A 26,899-nucleotide genomic window follows, 5' to 3' on the forward strand; every position below is an offset into this window, starting at 1 on the left:
GTGGAGTGATATATATGGAACAACTTGTTTCTTTTGCGTGTGGTTATGCAGTTGGCCCAGCACCCATTTATAAAAATATATATATATGAAAATATATTCTTTCTCTATTCTTGATACCTTTTAAAAATATCAATTGACTATAGATGTAGGGGTTTATTTCTAAAACATCAATATCAATGTATTCCATAGTTCTGTATGTCTATCCTTACTTCTACCACACTATCTTGATTCCCTTAGATTTGTACATAGTTTTGAAATGAAGGAATGTTAACCTTGCTACCTTGTTTTCTTTTTTAAGAATGGTTTAGTAATTGTGGTTCATTCATAGTTCCACATGAATTTGTGAAATAGCTGGCAAATTTCTATAAAGGTTACAGCGAGGATCATGATAGGTATTGCGCTGAATTGCTAGATCACTTTGTGGTGTAGTGCCATTTCAACAATGTGAAGTCTTCTGATCCCTGAAATTGGGAGGCTTTGCCCTTTATTTATGCATTTATTCATTTCTTTTGACAATGTTTGATAGTTTACAGAGCATCTTTTTATACCTTTTTGTTAAATTTATTGAAATATTTTATTCCTTTCGATTCTATTGTAAATGCATTTCCTTTCTTAATTTTATTATCAGATTGTTCAGTGCAAGTGTATGGAAATGGAATTGATCTTTATAACTCATTCTTGAATCCTACTTGCTGAACTCAATTATAAAAATTGAATGGGCTGTCTCCATTCTATTTTTGGAAGAGTTTGCAAAGAATACATACTAACCTTCTTTACAAGTTTTGGAGAATTCTGTGTTGAAACCATCTGGGCCTAAAAGGCTTACTTTGTAGGGGGTTTGTGGTTTATTAATTCAACCACTTCACTTGTTATAGTTGTGAACAAAAATAGGATCACGTACTGAACCTGACTAGCTCAGCAGAGGCCGTATGGTGGGCCTTACAAACTCAGAGAGCAAAAGCCAGCACATAGGACGGACTGAACATAAAATCCCTAACTAAAAGTGAGTCATGGTGGGTAGTCACATCCCAGGCCTGTAGCTTCCTTGATGAGGGTCAATCTTTGAGTGTGTCTATTGCCTTTTTGCACCTAAGATAACATACCTTTGAAATGTCAGAGTCATCTTTTCCAGACCCCTCAGGGCACAACCACCAGCACCAGAGCAGGAGACCATAGAATCCCTTATCATTCTCTTGTCAATGTATACCATTCCTATGTGCTGTAAATGTTCCTTATTAACTCCCTTTACCCACCAATGTAAAAGAAGCATGTGTTGCTCTATTTTGCCTTTTTATCCAATCCCAGAGATTTACCCCGCTTTGCTTTCTCCCAACCCCTTAATCTACCACCAATGGATTCCATGTAACCTTCCTTATGTCTCCTCCTTTTATTATAATGTATAAAATAAGCTGCAAAACTGCCATTCTCCTGAACATTTTTTCAATCCCTTGAGATGTTGCTTCTTGGCAATTTTCATCCGTTTGGCTCAAATAAACTCATAAAAATTCTCTACAGGTTTGGATATCTCTTAAGTCGACATAGTTCTAGTCAAATTTTCCATTTATCCTTGAGTTATTTTCCGTAGCTTGTGCCTTTCAAGGTCTTTGCCAATTTCATCTTAGTTATCTAAATTTTTGGCATACAATCATTCACTGAATTCCTTTATAGTCCTTATTTCTGTAATGTCAGTGGTAATATCCCACTTTCTTCCTGATTCTTTGCATTTGAAATCTTCCCTCTTTTTCTCTAGATCAATCTAGCTAAACATCTGTCAATTTTGTCACTCTTTCCATAGAACCCACTTCTGATTTCACTGATTTTTCTGTATGTTTCTTCCATTTCTCATTTCATTCATTTCTGCACTAGTTGTTATTTCCTTTCTCCTTCTTTGGGTTTAGTACCACATCTTTTCAAGTACAGAAATCCACAGATCAGTGGGGACAGGTGGACCTTGAGATGGGTTTCCAAACCAACTTGAGCTCCAGAGTTGCTTTTTTGGCAAGTACTGCCCTTCATGTGGGCTTTGGCCTGGACATGCTGAGATGTCAGGTCTCCCTGCCCTGGGTGGGACTCCAGGTTCCTTCAGCAATATTTGAACTTATACTTTTAAAGCTCCTATGTGCATGTATTACTTTGATAAAAATAATTATTAAAAACAAATTATGTCTAAAAAAGATAGACAATAACAAGCATTGGTGAGGATATAGAGAAACTGGCACCCTCATACATTGCTGATGGGAATGTATAATCATGCAACCATTCTGGAATACAGTTTGGCAGTTCCTTAAAATGTTAAACACAGATTTACCATGGGACCCAGGAATTCCCTACTAGGTATCTACCCAGAGAAATGAAAACATGTGTCCACACAAAAACTGTACACAAACGTTCACAGCAGCACTATTCAGAATAGTTTCAAACTGGAAACAACCCAAAATGTCCATCAACTGATGACTGGATAAACAAAATGCAGTGTATCTATAGCGTGGGATACTGTTCTGCAATGAGAGAAAATGAAGTACTGATACATGCTACAACACAGACGAACTTTGAAAATATTAAGCTGGGTGAACAAAGCCAGCCACAGAAGACCACACAATGTATGAATCCATTTATATCAAAGGTCCAGCAAAGGGAAATTTATACAGACAGAAAGTAGACTAGTGTTTGCCAGGAGCTGGTAGTGGGAATGGAGAATGACAGCTAAAGATTTATGGAATTTCTTATTGGGGTGATAGAAATGTTCTAAAATTAGAACATAGTGGTGGTTGCACAACTCCGTAAATACACTAAAAGTCACCGAACTGTATACTTAAAATGGGTGAATTTTTTTGGCATGTGAACTTATACCTCAATAAAGCTGTTGTTAAAAAAGCAAATGAGGAAGCCTATTTTAAACAGAGAACTTGCAGGGCCTGCTGGGGAATGCTGCCCAGAGCTAAAGAAGTGAAAGGAGCGTCTGCAGAGGAAACGAGTGGCATTTCAAGTCTGGCAGGAAGAGAAGGAAAAAGCGACATTCACGGAGCTATCCCACTTGGTCGAGCCTCCTGTGATGTCCAATGTCAGAGGCTAAAGGGCTGCCCGGAGCGGCCTGGCAGGAAAGAGGAGTGGAAGGCAGATAGACGTTACCCTACATATGGCCCGTGCCGTGTCTGACACTGTGTAGGTTTTCTCCTTTTTAAACTGTTTATCATTTGTTTCCTAATTCTCCTTTCATGTGATGTAAGGCCAGGGACTTGAATTCTCAGTGGCTCACACGTAGTAGGCACTCAAGTATTTGTTTCCTGAAATAATACTACAAATTAACCTCATGCATGAAAATAAGGGCCAGAACACTGGTGACAATGGCCAAACATTTGTTACACATTTGGTATGTGGCAGAAGGCACGTTGTTTTAGTGGCAAAAGCAGCTGCTGCCTTGGAAGGAGCCTTGAAAACTACACCTCAGTTCAGAGTTTTTTCTGTCACACCGTGACCTTGTGTGAGTTACTCAGGACTCTCCGCCTCAGTCGTATCAGAAAAATGCTCCGCTAACACCTCCCATGAAGAATTATCAAAGGATTCTTCTGCCAAACACATTTGGCACAGATTTTCTGAACCAATCACCTAACCTAAAACATCAAGCTCTTCATCAGCAAAACTGTTGTACAGCAGGCCGAAGGGCCATCTCACAGAGATTTCTGCCACATCGCAGTAAGCCACAGACGTCCTCGACCCTCAAGCCAGGCACTGGAGGGGCCAGGCCTGTCCGGACTAAAACCAAAAGACCAGAAACCAACACTAAAAGGGACAAAGAACATCTTAGAATCCTTGTGGGGACCAGTGATGCAAAGACCTAGCATCTCCTCCTTCTCGTTTGGGCACTTCAGGAATTTCCTACCCTACACACAGCCCTGAGGAAGGGGGCAGGCCTCCGTTGATAAGATTATTGTTATCACAGCCAAGTGGGGGCTTAAAATAGAAAGCTCCATTACAGAAAACAAAAATTCTATTTGTTACACTCTTGAGTTTGTAAAACTGAAGTTTATTCCTGCTACAGCATTATCCGTATTATATAACAACCATACATTTTTAAGTTCAGTATTATGAGAGTTTTCCCTTCGTAAAGATCATGGGGTTTTATTCGTTAACATTTTTATTTGGTGCCTATAGTTGATAAGAACAAAGCTGAGGGAGACCAACAGACTGCCTTACGTGGCGTCATCGTCCCACTGGATTATGAGTACCTCTAGGACAGGGCCATACATTTCCCTTGAATTCCCACCTGATCCCTGGCATGCACAGTGTTTGCACTTAGTAGGTACTTAATAAATGTTTATTGAATGAATCATAAAATACATACTGAGAAAAACTAAAAATAAAAAGAGAACTTGCAAACTATGAGTTATGTGCTTCAATAAGTCATTATAACAATCCTGAAAGGTTGGCGTGACTATCTCCTTTTTTACAGATAAAGAAAGTGAGGCTCAAAGAAGTGAAGCAACTTGTACAATCAGCAAACATAGCAGTTAAAATGTGTGAGCGTGCACCCTAACCACAGATCCATGCCCTTTCTCCCACTTGTGACAGCCTGATCCCTGAAACACTGTGGGGAGATCACACAGAGGTCTGACTCAAGGCTCCTTTCACTCTCAGTTCTGCACAATCTAGCAACCTAGTCACCTCATGGGTGGGGAGTGACTTTTCAGTAGCCCAAGATTTTCTGTCTCTCTACAGACCAGCATTGTGATATTATGATTTACAAAAACAAACATATATTTCCTCTTCATCTCTGTTCCCGACTTATAGCTCTCTGAACCCTTGGAATTTCCTTGATGATAAGAGCAATTGGGATCTTTTGTTATAATAGTTGGTGTTTTGTCATCAGTTCTTGAAATACCGCCAGGGCCAAAAAGGTGCAGGGAGTGTGTGTTATTCGCAACAAACCCCTTTCAACCACACCTGAATTTATGAGAATGAGGTAACTTTTGGAAAGCCCTAAGAATGGGGGCTGGTTTGCCAGGGTAACCAACCATAATGAGAGGGTTGGAACTTTAGGTTCCCGGGAGGGGAGACAGGCTGGAGGATGAATCAATCACCAATGGCTGACGATGCGGTCAATCACGCCTATGTGATGAAGCCTTCACAGAAACCCAAAGGGCAGGGTTCACGGAAGCTCTGAGCCTTCTCCCATTCCTTGCCTTACGAGTATACCTCTCTTCCGTCTGCCTATTCCCAAGTTATATCATTTTATAATACACCAGTAATCTGGTAAGGAAAATGTTTTCCCAAGTTCTGTCAGCTGCTCTAGCAAATTAATCTAACCCAAGGTGGGAGTCATGGTAACCTCTGATTTACAGCCAGTTGGTCAGAAGCAAAGGAGACAACCTGGACTTTTTCGATTGGTATCTGAAGGGGTGGGGGCAGTCTTGTGGCCCTGAGCCCTTAACCTGTGAGCTCTGATGCTGTCTCCTGGAAGATAGTGTCAGCGTGGAGTTCACTGCTTGGAGGTGCTGGAAGAAGCATGCATTGGAAGGATGAAACACAGAGACTGCATACAAGTAACTCAAAATGTGAGCTGGCCCATCTTTGCCACATGAGGCCAGACGTTAGCAGACATTACTCTGAAAATTAAACTTTGCCTCTCTCCATAACTCTCGCTTGGGTGGTCTGGAGGGTGCGCTTTGGAGCCAGACTCCGTGGGCACAAGTTGCAGTTAGTTCTGCCACTCGGGAGCAGAGGAACCCTGGGCAAGCTACTTAAATCCCTTTGTGCGTCAGTCTCCTCATCTCTAAAGCGGAGATGAAAAGAGAACCTTTTCTAGAGGGCTGTGAAGTGTTTAAAGCAATACTAGGTGCTGGAGACGTGTCTGCCATTAGCGTTATTATATCTCTGTACTTAAATGCATCACTTCACGGAGCAGAGCCTGTCTGTGCTCAGCTTTGCTACGTGATTGCCCTTTGGCCCGAATGTTCTCTCGTCTACCATGGTGTTATCTGTGGGTGAGGGGTAAGCTATGTCCTCCAACACTTTCCACACCGTTTCACCGACCCATGTGGAATCAAAGCCCAAGAGGCTGTGGCAGTCTTCTGCTCCAAGTCTGTCATTGTACAGGGGGGGACGAGGAGATTCTGCACAGCAGAGGCCTGCCCCAGCCACAGCTGGCCCACCTCCCCAGGAGGCCTGTGATTATCACAGAAAAACTCTCCCCAATAAGCTTTTGTATCCCAACTTCTCCAGAGAGTGCTCCTGTCTGTTGGGCTGAAGAAGGAGGTGAAACAAAGCCACCTTGTGATGTTAAAGACTGTCAAATGCTAATTACAAGTTACTCCATCGCAAAAGATCGCAAGGAAAGCATTTTTAATCCTCATTCCTTCTCCCCAAATCCTCATCACAGAGAGAAAAAAAAGGCAATTCTTTGAAAGCTGCAAACCAAACATGACAGTTTTTCGGACAATGGTTAAGAGGTAGGTTTTTTCCCAGGGATGGCTAAAGCTTTCTCCCCCTCTTGTTACCTTGGTAACCGCTACCTTGGCGCCCTTGTTGATGAGCTGAACCACATTGTCTGCTTGGCCTTTGTACGCGGCTATGAGAAGGCGTTCTGAGAGTGCAGCGACCGCATCCTGCTGGCTCATGAATTAGGAGAAAAAGAGGTTTCCAGATAGCAGCAGACACGTCCCTTCAGCTCCACACGACACCACTGGCTCGGGCCGGCACCCGCAGGGAAGATGTTCCCGATCATTGAAAGGTGCCTTTATTACTATGCCATCTTCAGGACCTAGGGGTTACAAAACAAAGCTGCCATCAGTGCCACTCAGGACACAGGACAGGCCACACCTCTTCTCCTGGATGTTAGGACATTCTGTTGATTGCTCATGGCAGGGGAGGGGGGTTGGGGGAGACAGAACAGCAGGAAGGGCACTGCCCAGCAAAGCCCCTGAACTTACAGGTGGAAGGGAGCAGCGTGTGCCAACCTCCCTCCTTTCTAACCCCTCAGGGGAGTATGGCCAGAACAGTGAGGTCTGCTCTAATTTCTGTGCGGGGCAGCAGACGCCTCACAGAATCCTAAACGCCACCTGGTTTCCAGACCCACCTCGGACAGGTAACTGTTACTATGTATGCTCACAAAGGGGCTTTCTGGGCCATGGTCTGTGGATCCACCACGGCTGATGTGCCAATCCCCCTGGCAGATTAGATGCCCGTGGAGCGCACCCTAGAGATGCTGAGGAGTGAGTTCTCTCTTTGGGATTTTCTCCCAGCATTTACTGCAGTTCGCTTCCTCCACCTTTTCCTCACTGCAAATAGTGCAGTTTCCTAAGTTCTGGAACAGATGGGGAGCTGGGCACAGGCCCAGTGATTGCTGGAACAACCCACCTTGGGAACAGCATGGACGCTAGACCACTGACAGCTAGACCACTGACAGCACGACTGTCAACCGCGCCGGAGGGGGAGGGGGAGGGGGAGGGGTACAGCCTCCCTTCTTCAGAAGAGGGAAATAAATGGCCTACTAAAACCCCCTATAGGCCGTTCAGAGCAGTGGCTAGACGTTTCAACCAGCAAGCTTCTGCTCTTCTTTCCACCAAATGGCCAAAGGAATGGAATTTTAAGGGCTGACTCCTCCCATTCGTCCTGGGCCACCTTTACACCAAACCAGAGCCAGTGGTAATTATTTCAGAGGTGAAGGGCTCTTTGCGTAGCAGAAGTAATGCTTATGGATCTGATCCACTCCTGCTAGGACAGCAAGGAAGTGAAGGCTTCTTTGAGTTTTAAGACATACATATTAAAAATACCAATATATGCAAAAGGAAAGAAAATGCTGTACCAAAAGAACACTATTCTTCTCCAAGACCCTTCCTACCTCCCGTTCTAAGTTGGAAGGCCCAGAACATACAGACATCTTTTCAGTTGATTCCAGGCAAACCCAATGTTGCTTTCACTCCAATGACTCGGAAAGGAGTGGGCTGCACCATACGGTACCCCCCATTAAACCATGACATCAGGCCATGTAACCAACTGCTCTGGGAGGCCAGGGTTACATGCTCACACATCACACAGACATCACAACAGGGCTGTGATGGGGCTGAAAGACGGCATTTTATTACATGCAAGTATTGGCCAAATGTGAAGTATTGCAACTTCAGAAAGAATTCTTCTCTCTCCCCAACTCATGAATTACCAAATTTTCTCCTTGCCTTCCAAAATGCCTCAAACGCAGGTAAGAATCCCAGGGAAACAGACAGAAGGACCCCTCACAAGCCATCCCGCTCTGATCACCAGGCTCATTAGCAGCACAAGACACCTGGAGAAGGGACATGTGCCAAAGCAGGGGTTCCTCCATTAGCCACGGTCAGAGATCCCTGGAATGCGCCAGAAATCCTTGTTGAATGAACGAGCCAATGAAAGAATAAAATTGAGACTCAACACAGAGAGAAATGAGCTGAAAATGCCTCTGGAAATTCCCAGGACCGCACTGAAAGCCTGTAGTTTGGGCTGTATGTTTGCCAGACTATCCCCTGTTCGGAAGTGGTTTGTTTTTATAAACACAGGAGACACTGTCTTCATTCAGGGAATCTGTGGTACCTACAAAGTAATTACACTGAGCTTCTGCTCTGCTTGCCCCGACACTACAAAAGCAGCTCCAGGCCCAAATGGCAGGAAAATACACAAGATGAGCCATGGCTTCCTGAATGATCTCCCTCCCACAACCCCATTTTTCTCCATCTACTTGTGTTGTCTTTGTGCACTTGACCTAAACTGCCACCCTCCCATTACCAAATGTTTCCTGCAATGGGCATTTGAATATCTCAAGTACATTAGCCTGGTTCATACAAATCTTGTTATCCTGGCTAAGACTTTATTCGTACCGCTCCACAGCTTAGTTCCTAGGGAGAGAGAACTCGCTGCAACCTCAGGGCGCGTCACCCACTGAGGTCACGAGCTCCAGACTGGCCGTGCTGTCCAGTCTCCCCGGCAACAGACGCACGGGTCAACAGGCCTGTGGTACATTGCTAGCCACTGCCCTCCCACCTCCTGTCACATGCAAGAAATTTAGCCTCTCAGACAGAGCTGAAAGCACAGCTACACTTTGTGCTGTGGTTGAAAGCTACTGAGATTGCCTTGTTTACATAATTACCTTCGGTAAACAGCCCTTTGCAAAAGTCCAGCACGCATTACTATTTCTTTTTATTTTAAGCTGGAAAAACACTACAGTTGTGGGAAAATGTTGGCCAAGTCGAAATGTCACCTGTTTCTTTGCTTTTCAGGGACGGCTACTTAAGAATGAAATGTTCCCCGCTCCCTACCCCACCCCACCCGACCCCACTCCAACAGTCCACTGACTCAGGCCTGCCTGCTCCCCCAACCCCCCGGGGCAGGGCAGATAGGTCAGTGCAGGACTTTGGACACACTCCTCCACCCCACTCACTCCCACCACCGTCACACAGGAAATTGCCTAAAAATTCTGGAACAGAGTCCCAGGTTTCCAGTTCCTAATCTGCTGCTAGGACCATCCCCGGGTACTTGTGTATCTCACGTTCATTCTCAATTTAAATCCAATAACAGCCTCATTGCTATGGCTTCCAGCATTCACTTGCACCTGCATTTACACACAAGGTAGGTGGGAAGGGATGACAGTGGCTGAGGCTTCTTTTCTGCTTCCTTTCTGTTTCCTCCTACAGCTCCAGCTTTGGGTGGGCGTGCAGGCCCCGCTCACAGCCCTCCCCACATCTCATGATCCCTGCCCTACATCCTTGGGATCCTTACCTCCCTGTAGAACAACAATCCCCATCCTTTTGGAGTGTTGGCTTCTCACCTGATACCTCTCTCTGAACTGACAAATCAGGCCAGGTGGAGGCGTGCTGGGGAAGAGGCATCAGAGGGACGGAGAACCCCAATAATGAATGGGAAGGGGAGAGGCGGAGAGGGGTGGTAACCAGTGTACAATCAACGCGTTAAACTGCACTGCCAACCTGTTGGGTCCCCAGGCTGTAGCAGCCGCATTCCCTCATGAAATCTCAGCCTCCTCTTCCAAGGAAATCAGCTATCATTCAAGACACTTCCCATTGCTGGCAGTGAGGAACTTCTTCTGCCCAAGTTTATCAATCACATCCCTCTTTGTCACGATGCTCACTTTTACAGAGTTCTGGAGAAAAACCTTAAACGCAAACATGCTGTCAGTTCTTTAAGCAGAAAGGAAATAAGTGCATGACCATAAACAGGCAATGAGCATCCTGAATCCAGAAAGGGATTTAGCTTCCAAGACAGCATTCTCTCCTTCCTCCCAGCCCACTGCCTTATTTTCATTGCTCTCCAATTTGCCAAGGCTTTTGTCTTCCATCACAAATGCCAGAGGGTCCCACAGCTGCTAGGTCTGGGATGTGATTGATTTTCTTTTTATAGCAAAATGTCTATGAGGTTGGCTTCTGCTGTTTTCTGGAAGATTTACAACGAAGTCTCCTGGTACCAATAGCCCAAAGCCACTACATTCAGGCAAAATATTCTAGAAGAGAGCTGCAGACAAAAGTCCCAGCCAAGCATTATGCACACCCTCCCCCCCTCCCGCCCAGAAGACCTACAGGCCCCCGGACACTGGTGCTTACGGAGCACCGTCCGTTACAGTAATTCACTTTGCTCCCACTGCTCCGAATCCTGTACTCACATCCTGGGGTCTGTCCTCCAGGTTCTACACCGAGTTCTGCTGCTCCATAACTGCAGTCAATGCTTTCCTGGAGAGATCATTAGCGTCCTAGGGCTGTCAGGCCCAGTGGGTCTGCAGTGATTTACGTTACAATGCTCGCTGCCCTTCCCCTTGGAGCTTCCTCGACCAACACTGGCCAAATCACATCCAAAAGCTTATGAAGACATCCATTCAGTTTGCAATCTGTTGTGGTTTCCTAGTCTGCTCGTCACAGCTTCTGAAAGATTTTGGGTCTTCAGATTCTGCTGGCGTGCTCCCTCCTGCCGGCAGAGGACTTGTAACACTGCCCTGATTGAAGAGTCAGGGAATCATTCACATGCGGGCGGAATGCTTTTGAATGATACTGGGAAAACAGAGAATCGGAGTTGGTGTTCTTTCGGCAGGAATGCAATGTGCATGTTGTAAGGGAGGCGGGCGGCAGCAAGGGTCAAACTCTGTACGAAACGGCCTTTATGGTAACAGGGAAATAAATGCTCATGTTGTGGGAACAGCGGAGACCCAAGCACTCCACCCGCCTCGGCAGAGAGTTCCAGCACAGTGACTGCAGCAGTACAAAAGACAAGGGGCCAGCGGAACTGCCATTCCCGGCCTTTGTAAACCCACAGCGTGTCTCACAACCCTCCTCTGGAGAGACGGGTGAAGGGAGAAAAATGGGAGCAAAGCCACTGGACGTGCAGTCAACGACCCTAAACGCTACAGGTGTGTCCTCCAGGCCACTCACTGAAGCAACAGACCACCAACGTCCCGACGGGAGCCATCATAGAAAACAGGAGGGTTTGCCTTTTGACGTGAGCCTGCATCACCACCCTGTGCTTGTTTCTAAAGCCAGAATTGTTGGTTCTGAGACGGAAAATACCTGTCAATGCAAACCCTCTCAACACCCTCCCCACCAAAGCCTTGCCCCCATTTCACGGAGGGCGGCAGCTCCTGTGGCTGATGGGCAGGGATGAGGCTCTAGTCATCACTGAGTTTACACTGGGCAGGAGACCAGCCAGGGACTCGGGCCAGTGCACTGCAGAGGGCCTGGACTCCACCGCGGCGACAGGCTGCCGGTCGCGTGGAAAGCTTATTTTCAATGCACAATACTCGCACTCATTTATCTGAAGGTGATCACTACTGGGATACCGCAATCACCACTAGAGGACGAGTGGCATTAGAACAGAGATGTGACTCACTCCCTACTTTGAAGAAATGGATCACCTGGCCCTGGTAAGCCTCGATCGGGGCCCAAAGGAGAGAGAAATGTACACTGAATGCCACAGAAGCTTCAAGCAAGGCGTGGTTAATTTTCTCAATGCTTCTGGGACATTGCCTTCTTCTCAGAACATGTATTCCACAAGCAGGGACCCTCAGCACAGGACTGTTACGGGGACAGCACAACACTCATTGCTCACAGAGCCTGGAGTCCGCGAGTGCTATCTGCAAAACACAGGCATGACAGGGGCAGACATGCACGTTCTGAGCAAGCCTATGACTCATCTGACACACCCACCGCTGCAAAGGAACACGCATGCTTACTTCTTGAGCCATCTCAAGTACTGTTCTCCTTTGAAGGGACACTTACTGAATCTGAAATAATCACCTTTGCCAGGAGGCAGGTAGAGGCTGCTGCAGTGAAAGTTGATTGACATCTGGATACATTCAGGAGACCTCTGACATGCCCTACCATCAAGAAAAGTTTGCTAACAAATGTAAAAATCATATTGGAGGCATAGGACATACCATTGAATAAAGCAGTGACTGGCAGAGGCTTGTGATGTAGAGACCGCCCTTTCCACGTGGAACAATCGTCCCTTGTTGGCCGCCTGGTACTGCTGGCTCACCAGAGCCTCCAGGATGGGGCTGGGCACTCACATCCCATAGCAAATGACCCCCTTGCTCAAAGTCCAGACCAAGAGTCATCACTGAGCTTTCCGCTGCCCCATCTTGCCCAAGGCTACACAAGAGGTTCAGGCCCTCGTCTGTGCTCCTACAGTTTTCTGTAAGTTCTTGCTATAGACTAAATTTTGCTGACCCCCCCCGCCCCCAATCCACATGTGGAAGTCCTAACCCTCAGTGTGACTGTATTTGGAAACATGTAGGGCCTTTATGAGAGAATCAAGGTACAACGAAGTCATAAGGGTGGTGCCCTATGATCTGATAGGATTAGTGTTCTTATAAAAAGAGACTCAAAGAGTCTCCATCTGCTCTTTCTCTTACCTCTCTCTCCTCAAGCCCTCTCCCCACCCTACCTGCTCAGAGGAAAGGTCATGTGAGGGCACAGCAAGAAAGTGGCCATCTGCAAGCCAAGAAAAAAGTCCTTCCCAGAAACCAAACCCTGCGAGACGTTGATCTGGGACTTCCATCCTCCAGGATTGTGAGGAAACAAATTCCTGCCGTTGAAGCCGCCCAGCCTACGGTGGCATGTTGCAGCAGCCTGAGCTGACTAAGACCGCTCCCTTCATCATGTGAGTGCTGGTGGGTCTTCCTGGTTGGAATGAGCTCCTCCAGGGCAGAAACCCTGTTTTGGTTTTCTTGTAATTCCAGTACCTGGCCTGGTTCCTGGAACATGGCCTTTCATGTCTGTTAAGTGGGTGAGAGAAAAACTAGTAATCAATTGCTTTTTCTAATCACTGATTTGGTCTTCCAAAGCCTGTAGTTCCCATAAGAAATAGAGGAGGTGCCAACCCAGTCAGCTAACGTCTTTCCTTTCCCCACAGGTCAGGCAGGCTGTGGTTCTAAAACATCAAGAGATAACAATATGGGGGGGGTGGGGTATAGTCACTATCCTCTCTCCCTTCCTCCCAAAAATAGAGGACAACAGCTCCTGGGGCCAGAGGAACTACTGATCTCCAGAGCGCCTGCCTGCCCAGTGACACAACTCTATCAGCACCCAAGCCCTGGACAGCACCACGCCCCCCCCCCCGGGGGAATTTTCTTCTCATTACCCTCAACCCCTGTCGAATAAAGCCATAAATACTAAAGACAAACCCAGAAATACCAAATTACAATAAAATCAATGCACAAAAAGTAATCTACCTTCCATGTGTCCATATCTCAACTTCTACCCACTCGTGAAATCTGCTTTGATGTGGTTTCTTTCTGCCCCCAATTTTCCTACTAAACTGCCCTTTGTTGATGTTGTTGCTTTTGTGGTGTACTAAGCACCTATGGAAGAGATGGCACAAAGAGCTATAGAAATTGGGAGAGAGCTATGGAAATTTCTTGCTTGGTGCGCTGGGATGAAAGGAGTCAGCAAGGCAACACGTGAGCTGGGTGTTGGTGGATGTGTAGGATATTGTTAGGTGGAGAAGTGGGGGAGAACACAGGCAGAGGAAATAGCAAGGGCAAAAGCTGAATGGTTTGAAAGTGTGTGCCATGAGTAAGAAAGACGAGCAGAGACGTTTGCAGCAGGAGCTTATCTAATACATGGGCAAGACCATAGATGAGTTGGCAAAGTCGGGATGGGGAAAAACTTTCACAATGCCAAAGACATTGGGCTGAACCTTGTATTTGTGGTGGGGAGCCCTCGAAGTTGGTAAGCAGAAGAGAGACTGGTCAGAGTTTTCTCTAGTTGGAGCCCAAGCACACAGCACTGGATTAATTATAATTATGGGTTCATGATACACTTTCAAGATTGCAAATTCATGGCTTTCTTTCTCTTCCTTCATATCTTCTTTTATCCCTTTGTTTCTTCTTTCCTTCTTTCTTTTTATTTTACTAATTAATAGACTTTATACTTTTAGAGCAGTTTTAGGTTTACAGAAACATTGAGCAGAAAGTACAGTTTCTGTAGAGCCAGCCCCTCACCCATAACCCTTTCCTTACCCCCCCCTGTAGCCCCCAGCCACCAATTTCTCTATTATTAACATCTTGCATTAGTGTGATACATTTCTTAATACTGACAAGTCAATACTGATACATTATTACGAACTAAAGCCCATGGTTTACGTTAGGGCTCACTCTTTGTGTTGTACAGCGTTCTGTGGGTCTGTACAAATGTGTATCATGACGTGTACCCACTGTGACAGAATCATGCAGAATAGTTTCCCTGCCCTAATGCTTCACCTAGTCTTCCCTCCCTCCCCCTCTGCCAATCACTGATCTTTTTACTCTCTCGGTAGTTTTGCCTTTCCAAGAATGTCGTATAGTTGTAATTATACAGTATGGAGCCTTTCTAGGCTGGCTTCTTTCACTTAATAATACGCATGCGAGGTTCCTCCTTGTATTTGCATAGCTTCACAGCTCATTTCTTTTTATCCCTGAAAAATAGTCCATTGTCGGATACGCCACCGTTAATCTATTCACCTGCTGAGGGACATCTTGGATGCTTTTAAGTTTTGGCAATTCTGAAGAATGTCCAGGTTTTTGTGTGAAGGTGAGTTTTCATCTCATCTGGATAAATACCAAGGAATATAATTGCTGAATTATATGGCAGGACAATGTTTAGCTTCATAAGGAACTGTTATACAGGCATTTCCATACCGTCAACCACCTCTACTTTTCTCTTTATCTCACTTCACTTTAAAAAAAGACCTACATTAGTATCCGTTTTCGCTAAGAGAAAGACATCCAACGAGGATTTATGCTTTTATGAAAAAAGGCAAAAAGTGAAACTCGTGCTCAGCGTTTGTTGTGCAGCAGGCGTGATGGAGGCAGCGTGGCGAGAGCGTCCTGCCCAGCATCGCACTCCTTGCCCAGGAGTGTAGTCCTTGCCCAGCACCGCACTCTCTGCCTCGGCGCTGAACTGCATCGGTGAGCAGCGGGCGCTGGCTCGATGTATCCTGTGCGTCCATCAGCAAGGGGGCTCCTAAAGTCGCTGCGGCTTCGCTTTATGCTATCTCGGCTGACAGCAGGGTTCACAGGAAGGCTCGACTTTTGGACAGCAGGGGAAACCTGTATTGTCTTCCAAAGTGACTATAACATTTAGCAATCCCGCCTTTGACGTCGACCTAATTGCTCAAGGCTACGTTGACTTTCAGTTCTTACCTTACATGATCTCTCCGTTGTTGCCTTGGCACTGCTGCCATCCCTCCTTCCATCGCACTCTGTCCTCCTTTGGTTTCTGGGACCCACTCTCTCCCCGTTCACCTACTACCCTCACTCAAAATCTCTCTTCCTCTCATTCAAGGGTTCTTTCGCTGGTCCCTCAAATGTGGCAGGTCCCTAAGAATCTATCCCCGCTTGTCTTCTCTGCTCATTTTCTTCTCTAGACAATCTCACCCCGCCTGCTGCTGCCCACATGCTTCTCTGCTGCCTAGATACGGTTTGCTCCAAATCTTCTTTAGCCTCACTCATTCTCTCTGAAGCTCCGAATTCTTAAACGTGCAACCATTTAACACACATCTTACCTGGATGTGCCCTATCTACACGTTCACCACCAAATCCTCATCCTTCTCTCCAAACAACTCCTTTCCTTTGTCCTCTTCTTGGTGAGGGCTCCCTCTTTCATCCATCTGCCTATTTCCCTAATCTGGAAGCTTCTCTCATTCCTTTCATTCCCCTTCCTCCACCTCACATTCAATAAATTACCTAATCCTCCTGACTGGAGACAGTAAGGCATGGAGATTTAAAACGCAAGCTTTGAAGTCAGATTGCCTGGGCTCAAATCTCAGCGCTGCCAATTACCTTGGGTAAACTTCTTAATGCCTCTAAGCCTGTTTCCTCGTGTGTAAGAATAACAAGTTCCTACCTTACTGGGTTGTTACAAAGACTGAATGAGATCATCCACACACGATACAAGGCCTGGCACACAGAGAGTGCTTAAATATTCCTTGATCTGTTCTCTCTTCTCTAGCTGCATTGCCAGTGCCTCGGTTTAGGCTGTCATCATTTCTAACCTGAACTATCACAGTGGTCTCCTGGATGCTGAAGATATTTCCTGAAACTCTGTTTGTGACCTAAACTGAGAAATTGGGATAAGAGAGGTGAAGTAGGTTTCAGCTTGCATATGAGTTTTGACCTCGGGAGAAGTAGAAGCCAAGGCCAGACTAATACTCAGGAGTCAGATACGTACTCAGTGCACTTTTGCTCAAAATGTATCTTCAATACAAGATAACTGTGTAAAAGTCAGCACAACCTGGCCAGAGTTGGGATATCTTAAACTTGACTCTCAGGACAGACAGAGCCATTGAACCAACAGTGGTTAAATTCTCTCTCCTCTGTGTGGGCCTTAGAGATCACGGAGCCAATGACAGGCAAGTTCCACTCTTCGGATGTGTCAGTGTTAGAAGAGAAGGAAGAATGAGAAACTAACTCTTCTCCTCCAGCCTGGTTCAAAATGGCAAAGATGGAGAACAGACACCTGAGCTGCAAAGCAGGAGGAGCCACTAACACTGTGCCTGGCGGCCAGGTGGTAGTCTGCCAGGTGGTGCTAAGTGGGATTTTGGTGAACCCCTTTTCCTCTGTTTCTCCTGTCAAAGAGCATTTTATATGAACAGACCATTGGGAGTTAGGGGCACAGCTGATTATGGGGCTAAAGTTTGCAGGTAGCGTTGTTCTGCCATGCAGTTCTCCCTGCCTCACTCCTGCCCACTCCCTTCTCCACCCCAATTTCTGTGATCACTGATGTCAGAATGCTGTTTTCACAACACAAATGTGACCATGTCTCTCTCTCCTCTCCTCTCCCCCCCCGTGACTCACAACCCTCCAGAACAAGTCCAGGTACACGCAATCCATGCAGGTCTGCTCTCAGCCCCTGTCTCCAACCATGCACCCACCCCCCACCCATCCTGTACCCTGGCTTGGTCACAAGGCTGCTCAGAACACCTTGGAAGCAGCAGCCTGTCATTTCTCCTTAGGATGTTCTTTAGAGATTTTCCACACACCTCCTTATCTTTCACACCTGCTTCAAGGTATCCTTCTCTCAGAAGAGTCCTCCAATGCTGTTCCACCCTCCAATTTCCCGAGGCCAACACCCCAGTAACCCTGAGCTCAAAGGTTACCTTGGCCACTTCTTTTGGGCAACTTAACAAATCTAAGCTCATTTCCTCATGTGCAACATAGGAAGAATAATAGTTTTTACCCATGGGGTTGTTGCAAAGGTTGAATGAGGCCAATTCAACCAAATAATGTATTTTTTAAATCCCACTGTAGTATTTACCAAACTATACTGCAATAGTGTGATATCAGTGTTTTATGCCTCTCTCTTCCTACCTTCTGATTTAAAAGGCTTCTCCATTCACGTCCTCTTCTAAAGACACCGTCTTAGCCAGAGATATTTCTGGGCTTTAGGATGCAAAGTTGGACAGGCCGAAGAGATGGGAGGGGAGAAGGCTGACGTGTTAAGGGACACTAAGCTAATCTATACAACAAAGAGCAGGGAGAGAAAAAAGTGCCACGCAGGATGAGGGATAAACAAGAGTTTCTAGAGGATGGTGGCAAACAATAGGCTTCGGAACATTGTGGAATATGAGGTATTTGGGAGAAAAAAAGGGATATATAAAAGATACTGGGAGTTTATGAATTGGGTTTCCTTTAACTTTTTAAGAGCAACAAGTACATGGTTACTATTCTTTTTGAAATTACTTTTGGTCTTTGGGTTGTAAATTTCTTTCTGGTAGTTTACAAAGTCTTTCCTCTCAGACTCAGCTTCTCAGTACAGGGGCTGTGTCTCATTCCTCTCTGTAACCCATTGCAAGCACACAGCCTGGCGTATGGCATATGAACAACATACGCTTGCTGAATAAACATATCTATGCTTATCCAACTGGATCATGGACTCCTACGAGCAAGTGCCTGATCTTATTTTTCCATGTGCCCAAATACATTATTGAATGCTGTAGTGAGTTGAATGGTGGCCTCCAAAAAGATACGTCCATGTCCTAATCCCCAGAACCTGCGAGCATTAATTTATATGACAAAAGATGTGATTATCGGATACCCTACAAAATCTTTACATTATTGATTACATTCCCCAAATTGACTTTCGTATTCCCATGGCAATTTTGTCATTACCAATTGTGCTTTCTAATCCGATGGACACTTGTCCCATAAGGGAGACCACCTCAGGGATGATGCAGATGCCTGATCACCGCACTGTACACCTGAAGCTGAAGCTGAGCAATAATGAATGTCAGCTATATTTTATATATATAGTTACAAGAAACGAAGTACAGCGTTAGGAATAGAGACAGTGGCTGTGTGCGATGTCAGAGGGATAGTGGATGGGGAAAGGGGGGTTGTCACTATGTGAGGGATATAAATGATAAATGTCCAACTGTTGCATTGTTTTGTGCACCTGAAACTAATAAAAAGAAAAAAAGATGTGATTATGCTAAGGAACCTGAGAGGGGACACTTCCCCTGGATTATCTGGGTGGGTCCTAAATGAAATCAGATGCATCCTTACAAGAGAAGCAGAAAGAGTTTTAAGACAGAAGAGGAGGAGGACATGTGACCCCAGAGGCAGAGACTAGAGCAATATGGTCATAAACCCAGGAACCCCTGGAGCCATCAGATGATGACAGATGCAAGGATTATCTTCAGGAGTCTCTCGAGGGAGGACAGCCCAGACGACACCTTGACCTCAGACTTCTGGCCTCTAGAACATGAGAGAATACATTTCTGTTGTTTTCGTTTCCGCCACCTGGCTTGTGGTGATTTATTCCAGTAACCACAGGGAACAAATACAAATGCCTTATACATAATGGATGCTCAGTGACCCTTTATCGATCATCTGTCGGGTCACTTACCATCACAGGGTGCGCTTCCTCTTCCAAGTCACTCGCGCACACCTCTGTGGCCGAGAGTCCTTGCAGTGCTGTTGTAAACAAGGGGTCCCTCACACTGGTTCCAGGAGCTGACTATTCTACTGTATCCTAGTGGCGACCTATTCCTATAAAATGTTCTCCACTCACTGCTTCAGGAAGGAGATGGCACAGGAGGGAAGCACTTATAACGGTAGGATGCCAGCAGGAGCAATGGCTCATGCCCCTGGGGGTGAAGGGCTACCCCACGGGGGTGTCTCCAGGTGGCAGCCAACTCAGGCTGATGACTCAGCAGTCTACCCCCAGGAAACACAGGTGAACTGAGAGAGAGCCATGTGAGGCTGTCAGTGTCCAGTTCTGCACCACAGAGCACACACACGGGCGCGTACGTACACACACACACACACACACACACACACACACACACACCATGAAGTTGCTCTGCTAGCCAGGAATTAAGTGTCTGAATGTACCCCTGTGAACACAATCCCAAATCCAGCACAGGGAAGTCTGGAATTCACATGTCTACCCAGAAGTAAACAATTGTGATTATCACTATAACTTGTCTTTCAGCACCGTAGCTTCCACGGCCTTTCTCACAGGACACAGGCCCTCTCTCAGGAATGAAGGAGGCCTCCAGTCAGCAGCCCCACAGCCCTTGTGGGGGCCGCTCGCCCTCCCCCAGCCACACACTGGTTGTTTCTCCTTAGCAATGACTGCCACGTGATCCTGCAGAAATGGTTGTTTTTAAGTCCACTGGACTCAGTTTTCGTGAGTCCCATCAGTGGTCCCATTTTATTAAATTGCTCTGCCCACGAAGTGCTAACATAATATCCATCTGATACCAGAAATTCTAGATACTGTGATGCATGTCACCCCTCCCTCTGACCCTCCATTTTTTCTGACACACATGACTTTCTGCTATTCTTTCTAAAAGCTTCAAGCACGTCTGGGTTAGATATGATTTGATGAGCACAGTGTCCATCACATACAATAGGAGCCATCCAGTGGTCTGGAAAGGCCGGTACTACGTCCACTCTTTCCACACCACTGTTTGCAGAAGACTATACAAAAGGGTCTCCAATCTCAGTTCCCTTCCCAGCATGGCTGCGACAGGAGCCGGTAGAAACAAGGGGAGAAGAAACTCTATTTAAACATTCCACCCATAGAGTACTTCACGACCTTGGGCAGATTATACAACTTCCCGGGGCCTTAATGTCCACATCTGTACAATGGGGATACGAATGGTAGCTACTGACTTTGGAGGGGAGCCAAATGGATTACCTGTGGGAATGAATGCCAAGCACTTAGCCCAGTGCCTAGCACAGAGTAGGTACTTGGGAGATATTAGGTGTGCATGATAAAGTCTGCTTCTCCAATCAGATTTCCAAATCCTTTCCAACCGTTAACCCCTCCTGCATCTCTTCTTTACAGGTCCCAGGGGCTACTCTGCAGAGTTCGGTCCTTTGGCCTTATTCAGCACACAGCATGACGCAGCGTTTGGCTTCAGCACAGAACGCTGCTGGGATCAAGTGTTCCTGCAGAGGGAAATGAGGACTTCAAGTAGAGCTGGCTGTCCGGGAGGCTCCGTGGTTCTCGCCTCATACTCGTGTCATCACACGCCGATAATCAGACACGTGCTCGCACAGGACGGGGCTCAGGAAGACAGACTCCGGCCTCAGGAAGGTGAGCATCTATTGTTAGGGTAAGGCAGGCTTCTCTAGACTGCCCTGCCTGTCAGCTTCCCTCCCTCACATTCAGCCTCTCCTTAACCCTGGTCATTTCCCAGCAAAGACTTTCTTCCAAATTACTTATTGTTCATACTTTAAGTTTCAGTCATAGATGAACCATGAGCAAGTCTGGCCCACTAAAGTCTTTTGCCAATAATTATATTACATGACAAACACATGGAACTGTCATCATCATCAGTTATTGTGCATGATTCGAAATTAAAATTATGCCACATGTTTACAAAGAGAAGAGGTACCTACAGTGAAGGCATCAGGAACAGAAATGATACTGACCTTGAATTGCTTATTATGCACCCAGAATTAGCCCCAGAGATACTCATTCCCAAGAGTTTTAAATAATCTTAAAATAATTATATCTCTCAGGATTTTCTCATTACCATCATAGTCAAATTATTTCCACAGTGAAAATATATTTAATTAGTTGAGCGTCAGCCGTCTTCAGGAGACAGGGTCAGCCTGAGAGATGACAAAGCATGAGACCCATCAGTGGAAGAGTCCCAGGTGAAATCCGTGCCCTCCCTCCCTCTTGCAATCGTTTTCTCAGAGCACGAGGCTGTGCTTTCCCTTCAGCAAAGGGTGAGTCTGGAATTGCTCTGGCAGGTGGTGGAGTTTTCGCTCTTGGCCTTGACTCTTCCTTGCTACCAGGAGCCTGCGACCTAATCCTTGGGTAAAATTCAGACCTTCTGGGTGGAAATTCCTGTCCTGACAGCCCTTCTCCTGGAGCGTTCTCTCCAAAGCCTGGGCAAAGACAGTACCTGCAGTTCTCCAACTTCAGGCAGATCGCCTCTTTGATGATCAATGTCCAAACAAAGAGCATGGTGGGAAGAAGGCAATAGAGAAAAAAAGAAAGGGAAAGGTGTAGAGGGGAGAGGGGCAGGAGGAACAAAGGAAGAAAGACGACATGAAAAGACAGCAGGCAAAGATTGAGAAACAAAATGAAGAAGGCTGGTTTGTTCTTTCTACCCATGTGTCATAATTGAAGTCACGTTTTCCAGTTTGTTCTCAGTAATATGTTCTTGAGCTTCCTCTCCCCTTCCCCTGCTCCTCCTGTCAAGTTTTTAATGTCCTTTCAGATAAAACCTGCAAAGATCTTGTGACTTAGTACTAAGAGAATGAAAAATAAAGCAATTATTTTATTTTTGACCTTTACAAATAGATTTCCAATAAACAACCCACAACCTCCTGTGAATAAAATTTTGGCTACGGGGACATTAAAGTTTTAGAATCTAATAATTTTATAAGCATTTTAAGGTTTTTCTGAGTAATACATTATTACCTTTATCATCTTTATTTAGGTTTTCCTTTGCCTAGTATATCTCAAATGTTGCTCTATTTTATTTTTTTCTGAAGAACTAAATTGCTTTGCATATGGATTAACAATAAAATACCTCTGTGTGATTCAAGTCTGGCTTTCAGAAAAATTTAACACTCCCTTTAGTTTCTTATTTGGGCAAGTCATTGTAGTCCATTACTTTTTCCATCAAATGGAATGTACAGTTTTAAAAAGTAGGCGTGGGAGTATTTGTTTATATTTGCTTCAGCCGGTAAGAGCGATTGCATGTATTGTTAAATTCTTACATAGTCTCTAAATGTGAAAATGTCATCAAGAATGGTAATGTACAGCAAATAAAGAATGATCTTAGAGCTCAAAAAACAGAAAAGACAGTAGGCACACCAGTGTGAGGACACAGCTACCAATAAGAAGCGGGGGTGGGGGGACTCAAATTCAATCCCTTCCAATTGCTACTCCCAATCCAGTCTCAATTCCTACTCCTTCTCAAATTACAAGTGTTTCACTCAGCCCAGTTTTTGCTCATCAGATAATTTGGGGGTAATGAAAATGTTCTGGAATTAAGATAGCAGTGATGGTCGCACACCTTTGTGAATATATTGTACTAAAAACAACTAAATTATATACTCTGAAAGAGTGAATTTTATTGTATGTGTAATATAGCTCATTTAAAAAAAAAAAAGTCCAGTTAAGTGCCACGGCATTGGAATCAGACAGACACAGACATGGATTTGTCTCTAATCTGCCACATGCCTTACGCTGTGGGAAAGTCATTTAAGCCCTCTAAGCCTGAGGCTCCTCCTCTGTCAAATGGAGATAATAAAAGAATTATCTCGAATGATAATTTGAGACTCAAACAAGGTAATAAACAGGGTGTTTGGCACAGTGATGACACATAGAAAGTGCCTAATAAACTATCATTGCTGTTAAGGTGACAGAAAGAATAAACACTGGCTCTCTGCCAACGTACCTTTTGACAGTCCCAGGACGTACTTGTTAATGACTTCCATCAGCCCTACTAAATGATATAACTGCCTATATAATACTGTGGAAGGAGTTAAACTGATGAAGTGTGCTGTTCAGTCAAAAGGAGAAAAGCCTGTCCTAAAGGAAGAAACATCAACAAGCAGAGAAACAGCAACAAGCTCTGAGGGGATGGCAAGAGTTGTTCCCAGAGTCCCCGTGGAGGAGTCGTCACACAGCTGGGGCTGGGGAGTCCTTGTTTGCTGAGAATCAACTGGGCAGGCTGCCACCTCTCCAACACCCAGAGGCTTGGGAACAAGAGGCTGGAAACAAGATGACTGCCCACCCTGCCTGTTTGTCCCCAAGTAAAGGCAAGGGCAAATACCAGGGCTTAATACCAGGGCTTCAGGCCAAAGAAAAGGCAAAGCCCAACACCGTACTTCTGAAACCGCTCAGCACACTGGTTCCAACTGCAGGCGGCAGGAGAACGGGGTGAGATCTGTGCTTTCCCACCTCCAAGAGCCAACTCTTGCCAGATCAATGACTGTCCCCTACACCTATCTGCCTCAACTTGTTGCTGGAACACAGTATACGCAATCCCCCAAATAACAAGTGGTAATAAAATCTTTCTAGTTGTCACTCTTTGCAATGCCAACAGTACCCCATAAATCAGAAGTTTCCTTGAAAGTAGTATTTCAGGGATGGCAGTTCACAATGTATCCTATAATTACCAGGGACTGAAGACACTATGACTGCAGGGGGGGGGGGAGGGTGGAGGGGGTGTATTACTCTTCCCAGCCCTGGGGGCTGCTCATCTTGGTGAGCAGAAGATCCAATCAGAAGATCCAATTTAACAAGAACTTCCTTCTACTAATTCCTTTTTTCCTTTTCTTTTTAACCTAAATGTGGTTTGATGCAATTTAAAAAGAAATCATCACACTGCTTTCAGCATTTTTCCCCCCAACTTTTGGAGTATAATTGGTTTGTTGTACTGTTTCTTTTTTCAGAAATGATCTACATTCATATGAAAAATTCCAACTGGTATATACATTTCTTCCCTTAAATTTTCAATGGCTTTTTGTTGGGAATCAACATAGCTGCTAAAAAATCAATTAGTTACCATTTCAGAGACAGATTAATTTAGGATCTACTCCTTACCTGTTATTTTACTATGGAGAAGCTACTTCTCTGAGTATCAGCTGCTTCTTTAGTCAACTGAGCACATTACCTACTTAATAAAATTGTGATTAAAAACTAAATAAAATAATGTACCTAGAATGTATATAGACGTCAGCTTTTAGTAATGGCCAATAGAGTCGTCCCTCAGTATCTGGCAGGGGGGATTGGTTCTAGGACCCCCGCAGATACCAAAATACCGGGGTGCTCAAGTCCCCTATACAAATGGGCACAGTATTTGCATGTAACCTATATTTGCATGTAGGCTACAACAGGGTGTGCCTACACCTCTCTTTATTTGAGTGGATTCAGTATGGTGTTCAGTGTGTGGCAAATTCAAGTTTTGCTTTTTGGAACTTGCTAGAATTCTTTTTTTCTCAAATATTTTCGACCTGTGGGTCAGCTGAATCCACAGATGCAGAACCACGGATATGGAAAGCAGACTGTAAATGGTAACCACTATTTTTATTGTTATTAGCAAAGACAACCATGTTAGACTCTAGTTCAATACTGCTTTCTTCCAGATTCAATCCAACTTCTGGGGGATGAGACACTGTAAAGCTGCACTTCGCCTCCTCTGAGCCCTGAGAATATCCCTGTCACACAGGAAGTTCTGGGTTAAAAGGAAGGATTTCTCTGACCTCACCCGGTAAATAAAGTCTCGTGGAGAACGCTTATTTTGGACACCTCTTGTGCAGCATTTCCTAATTCCCTGGCCTCCACCTGTTAGCGAGCAGCTACAACCAGAACTACCAACCAGTGGATCTTTACAGCACCTCACCTGGGATGGACTTTCTCTAACACAACGCAGTAGGACGCCATCAGGAATCTCCTGGGCACCACCGAGATGGGTAAGGAGTGTACCCAGACAGAGCTGAGATGTGCCACAGGGCCATTTGGTGGGCAATCCCAAAACCTTGAACTCCCAAATTCCCCTGAACTTTCTGGGCCAGCAGAAGCAGCTCCTTCTTGCTAGAGGAGAGCAGCCTCTTCTTGCCTGGAGCCCTGCAAGGACCTCACCTGAGGCAGCTGCCTCACAATGTGATGGTTCCCTTCCTCAAAATCCTTCCATTCCAGCTAATAATTAGGGTCATCAGGTCTTAGTGCAGCCTGCAAGGAAATAGAGTCCCTGTTCTTGCAGGAAATAGCTTCCTACTGAAGGACTTTCAGGTTCCACTGCTATGTGCTGATGGAACTGGGGGGAGTACATGGCTGAGGGAGGGTCGATAGGTGAATATCAGGCTAGATCAATGAGAATTTATCAACACAGGGGCACTCTCCTGTAACTTGTGACTTAGTATCCTGGCACAGATGCCTGAGGCTAGTCCTCATATATTGGAATGGCTCCTTGAATTCGGAGCACAACAATGGCCCACATTAAATTAAATGGAGATGCTGGAATTGCCCTGGCAGATTATTGAGGAAGGAGTCAAAAGGCTCCACGGTGGGTGTGCAGTATTTGATGTATTACAGAGCAGAACTCACTATCGACCATGATCCCAAGAAGGCCAAGCGGTCACTTCTTCGCTAAAGGGACAAAGGCTCTAGTGAGGGGCACAGTATCACTGAGAAGTCCAATGGTTCTGTTCTCTGTGGACTGGAGTTGACAGTAAGAGCTGATTCCTTGATATTAGGCTAGTTTGAATTAATGGAAGACAAAAGGATTCCCAAAGTAACAGAAGCCACGTGGTGACGATTAACCATCAGAGACTAGACGGATGGAAATATCATAACTGGCAACAAGGTCAGAGTGGCAAACAGGGTACTTTGACCATCAGGGATCTGCGGCAATGGCTGACCAGCCACAGGCAGGATGGGTGGATGATGATTGGAAGTTATTTGACTTGTATTAAAAAAAGAGAGAGAGGGAGCTGGACAGCAAAAGGCTGATATCAGCTGCTGTAATTCACAGATTCACAGGCCACTAGCTGAGAAGACGCTGGGTCGCCTTGGGGAAGGACCCTGCAATACCACCGCACAGTTCATAAGATGAAGATTTCACCGACCCTTCCACAAAAGGACCTGCCACCACTTAGTAGGGTCACTGGCTCTGGGGAACGTGGGGTGCTGCCAGATCTTTCATGTTGGGTATGGGTCTGAGCTGACCCTGATCCCATGGGACCTAAAATGGTGGTTCTCCAGTTAGAGTAGAGGCTCATGGAAGCAAGGTGACAAATGGAGTTGTGACCATGTCTGTTTTGCAGTGGGTCTAGTAGGTCCACAGAAGCATGTGGTGGTTATTTTCTCAGCCTCCAAGTGTATAATTCACATAGATGTATTGAGAAACTAGCAGAATCCTCACAATGGTTCCCTGAGGAAGAATCAGAAAACTCTTTGTAGAAAAAAAAAGGACCTAC

General features: G+C 45.5%; 1 protein-coding gene across 5 annotated transcripts in view; it reads right to left on the bottom strand.

The window, feature by feature from the left end:
* Positions 1–26,899, bottom strand: part of ANKRD6 (ankyrin repeat domain 6) — a 170,034-nt gene that overhangs the window by 51,874 nt on the left and 91,261 nt on the right. For 4 of the 5 annotated variants that reach the window (XM_081045205.1, XM_081045207.1, XM_081045208.1 and 1 more), the window contains exon 2: positions 6,495–6,757. In XM_081045205.1, coding sequence (XP_080901331.1) covers positions 6,495–6,614 — 120 coding nt within the window. In that variant the 5' untranslated portion in view covers positions 6,615–6,757. Of the gene's footprint in view, positions 1–6,494; positions 6,758–26,899 lie in introns of those variants that run through there. The other variant, XM_081045206.1, reaches the window with a different exon arrangement.

This window comes from Rhinolophus hipposideros, assembly GCF_964194185.1.
Source record: "Rhinolophus hipposideros genome assembly, chromosome: 3".
In the NCBI taxonomy this organism is placed as follows: domain Eukaryota; kingdom Metazoa; phylum Chordata; class Mammalia; order Chiroptera; family Rhinolophidae; genus Rhinolophus; species Rhinolophus hipposideros.